The 4,254-nt window shown below is 32.7% G+C and overlaps 1 protein-coding gene across 1 annotated transcript in view; it reads left to right on the plus strand.

Annotated features, from left to right (window-relative positions):
- LOC119834278 (leucine-rich repeat-containing protein 24) overlaps positions 1 to 1,219 on the plus strand; it is a 65,492-nt gene extending 64,273 nt beyond the window's left edge. The window contains exon 3 of the mRNA XM_038358613.1: positions 9 to 1,219. Within this exon, the coding sequence (XP_038214541.1) occupies positions 9 to 95 (87 nt within the window). The 3' untranslated portion in view covers positions 96 to 1,219. The remainder of the gene's footprint in view (positions 1 to 8) is intronic.
- The last annotated feature ends 3,035 nt before the right edge of the window (positions 1,220 to 4,254 follow it).

Here is a 4,254-nt window from a genome sequence, read left to right on the forward strand (position 1 = left end):
AACCACTGCCACAAGTTTCTAACGCTAAATGCGCCTCTGATATATGTTCGGAAAGTCCCGACGAGGGTTATGTTGGCGACGCTAACGACATCTGACGACGTCGTCGCACCGATAACGCGTAAACAGGGCAATTTAGACGCTAGTAAAGTGATAAAGCGACTGAATATGAAAATAGTAATGTATATACGAAGTGTACAGTGCACGTGCGGTATTTTTTACATTTGCATCGTCATATGGAGTGACTTTTTTTACCTAATATAACATTTAGATAATGTTTTTGTTCACCAAAGTTTTCTAGTCGAATCATAGGATCTCACGTATGAAACGTATTTATTTGATTACCATTGTATACATAATCATTAAAATCATGCAATGTGCCAAGTTGGAAATAGTTCTAGTTTCCTAGAATAGACTAAATATACGCCTAAACAATTTGTTACTGAGTAAGTATTTCTGTTATTGTACACGAGCGAAAATTGGTTTTTAAGATGAAATATTGTTGACTGCGAACGAAATTTCTGTTTCGGACTGTTTTACAGCATTTTGTATTGTTCTCATTTTTAGTTTGATGTCATATAACGAAGTTTTCTAGCGCCTCGTAGCCTGCTATTATATTTTAGAGTGATATTTTCTTTCCAAGTTGTACGAAAAACTATGGAATGAGTTATTTTAATGAAACCAAGTTTCTGTATTCTTATTACTTCTTGAATCAATACGATATTAATAAAATTAGACTCAATAATGTTTAATAAGATAATTCCTAATATCTCTACGTTTATTATTCACGCGGACCCTTGAACTCTTATTAGATTAACAAATAATAATACTAATTGTAAATATATCTTGTAAATACTAGGTTTTACTATATTTCCGAATGGAATCGAGTAGAAATGCCAGCTCCTATTGCTAGTAACACCAATGTTATGTTTATTAAATTTACAACATATTTATACTATTATTAGTTGTTAAAACAATGATATTTTTAATTTGTATGGTTTAAACACGATCGACAAATGTCGATTGCGTGTTGTTACGATAAAACAAAAAGCGTGGTTTCAAATTTCACCCAAATATCATGATTTTTCCGTAGTTGTGCGTACTTATATACTGTATGAGTAATGTAGAATGTACTTTATAGGTATAAAATTGGGAAGAACCGTAAATCACAACAACAGTAATAGCGCTAATAAAAAATGTATCTTTCATCTGTTTATTAAAATATCCAATGTTTAAACTCTTCAAAGAATAGAAATGGAAAATCAATTTGAATTAATTACTTCATTTAAAATGTTTTGACGCGAACTACGGAGTTGAAATACGTGTAAAATTAAATGGTTTATAAAAAATATAACTATCACTGACAAAAATGAAAAAATTAAAAATTCTCTTAGATATTATAATGTAAACATACACCCATGATTGGGGATAAATGTAACACACAAAGAAATCCGACAACAAATAATCCGAGGCATTCGTAAAATAAAAAACAAATTGGCTTTTATTCACATGCCTTCTAAACATTTTAATTTGTATCTCACAAACAATTCCAACTCACTAGAATCAAAAGTCTAAAAATATTACCCTAGTTACTAGAAATGTGGGCTGGCTAAATCGATATCAGGGTACCTCCCTTAGTTATACCGTACCCCGGCATTTTCTTCGCGTTTTCAGATAAAAATACGTATAAGAAAGACAAGGCAGTGAAGGGAAGACACGTTTCGTTGCGACATATTTATTTCCATCATGCGATACTTTGCTTTGCTGATTCAGAGTTTTGATATGTTACAGTAGATTTTGAAGTGGTTTTGCGATGTGATTTGAACCTTATAAGCAGAGCATATGGCTAGAAATCTATTGGATAATCTATCGTTTTAATAAAATTATTGATTAAAATGTATCTAAAGCTACTTTGTGATTTGAACACTTTTAGTAAGCAAAAAATAAAATGCTCTTATCAGGAGGTTCCGCTCTGTTTTTCTCAATATAACACAAATACTTAATGATGAAATATGGCATTATAAAGATACGTTTTCTCGTGCTATGATACAGACTAAAAATGTAAACCTGAAAGAGAAATTGAAAATGTCTGCAGTAAAATAACTTCTCCAGCACAATATGAAAATATTTCAAGTGAACTTTGTAAATGCACCTTGTCCAACTCCTGTATGACGTCACAACCGAGGAAATGCCGAGGAACGACAGAATAGGGAAATAATGTATGATATCTTTTGTAAGAAAACAGTTTTCTTTCATATATTTTGTAACATTGAATAGCAATAATTATAATTTATGTTTGTACGGTCAGAGCAAAAACTTACCGCGGCTACTAAGTTAGAAAAACTGCAATTTCTTGTTTAAATTAAGTAGCATTTATTTACAATAACATTGTGAATATATATATTTTTACGACAGATCATCGCTGAGGATAAAGCTTTTGTAACTGACTGTACAAGTAAATGTACAATGATGTCGACAATGCTTCTCGTTTTAAGAACACTTTATGTGTATTTATAAAGGTTTCGAATGATATACGACGTTTGGCAAAAAGGTTGGCTCGGGTCACTAGAATCGACTGACGATTGAGCGAGCACCCTAATAATTCTTATTTCGTTTCCCCTGACAGGAAATATTATTTATTCCTTATGAAAATGTTTGCTAACATTGTCACATAAAGTATCAAAAATTTGGTATACGGACAGAGTATGCTAACTTGGGTGATGGGAATTTTATCTCGATTAAATGCTCGCTTGGGATGAAACAGACCCCTTGAGATCCGGGTGGAGCCGGGACGAACGTCTAGTCCTTAATACTCGCCAGTTTCTAACCGCCAAAACAGTCATGTCATAAAGGCGTCTAATAACTTGCAAGGCAATAAAAATGCTGAGCATTGTCTACATTGTCTAGGCGTCGTTAGGCAGAGCATTATGGAACGAATAACTATTTTGGACCTTATGTGTTGTGTCGACGCCCTTAGTATGTGACCTTGAGGAGTGACAATTTCGAGAGGGATTAAATGTTTTGGAAAATCAAACCAAGTTTCAGTTTTTCACTGTTGCGAGAGATCGCTTACTCGTATGCTTGATGCAAATATATTGTATCGTTGAAAGCTAGCGTTTTATTTCTTATATCAAAAAGGTTAAAAAAGAATCAAATTTAGGTTAATTATTTTCAATCCATTTCTATGAAAAATTAAGATCAATACGTAATAAGAGTGTGTTTTGGAACGCGATTTTTTCGCTTCATTATAAAAACCAAAAAGTTGTTGGCAAACGATGTCTCCATTTTAGATGAAAATATACCTATATACTGTTCCTTTGTAATAAATCAGTAGATCGTAAAATAATGTTTATAGAGTTGTTTATTATACGAAAATAGTCACTCCTCAAAGTTTTATATCTTAAGCATTACCATAAATCGCAGACTGGATAGATTCTTTTGGTATTAAATAGCACAATATCACAATGTTATTATTAGCAAGAACAAACGTAGATGTGCATGAAATAAAACGTGTATTTTTATTGATGTTTTTTATTTCGCCCTAACGATTTATCTAACTATTTGTAATTGTTGAAAAAGTTTGAGGCTCCTTATGAGTTGATAATAATAATAATAAATCTTTATTTCACCTTGATATTTGTACAATTTGATCGAGAGGCTCTGGCCCTCTTGCTAGGAATAACCTGTGTTAAGAGAGCCAGTCCCTTCCCTGCTCATTATACACTTGTAGGTAAAAAAAAATTTAAACGTTAAAAGATAGAAAAAAATAAAACTTAAACTAAAAATTGTTATATAAAAGCAAAAAGGGGGATAGCCAACCCTATGAATGTTGAGTGTGTGTCTCTGAGTGTGCGTGTATGTGTGTGTGAGCGTGCGCGCGCGCGCGCCTTTGTGTGTATGTGCGTGTGTGTGTGTGTGTATGGAAAAATAAAATTATATATATAAACATATGAGAGAGTGTATATGAGAGATTATGATTTACACTGAGTAAAATAAAATAAGAAGTGACAGCATATACATGAATTATGAAACTGGTGAGATTATGAAATTTTCCAAGCTATCTTAATCATATTCGTCGAGCCATGCTATAACCGTTTTTTTGAAAGCGTTCCTATTGAGCTTTTTTACTTTATTTTTATTCATTAACTTGTTGTAAATACGAGGAGCGATTACGCTATATGATTTACAAGCAAATTTACTTTTCACTGCGGGTACTGGGCATCTGTCAGTCCGTTTGTTCACTACTTGGGGGGGGGG

This window comes from Zerene cesonia, chromosome 19, assembly GCF_012273895.1.
Source record: "Zerene cesonia ecotype Mississippi chromosome 19, Zerene_cesonia_1.1, whole genome shotgun sequence".
Taxonomy (NCBI): Eukaryota; Metazoa; Arthropoda; class Insecta; order Lepidoptera; family Pieridae; genus Zerene; species Zerene cesonia.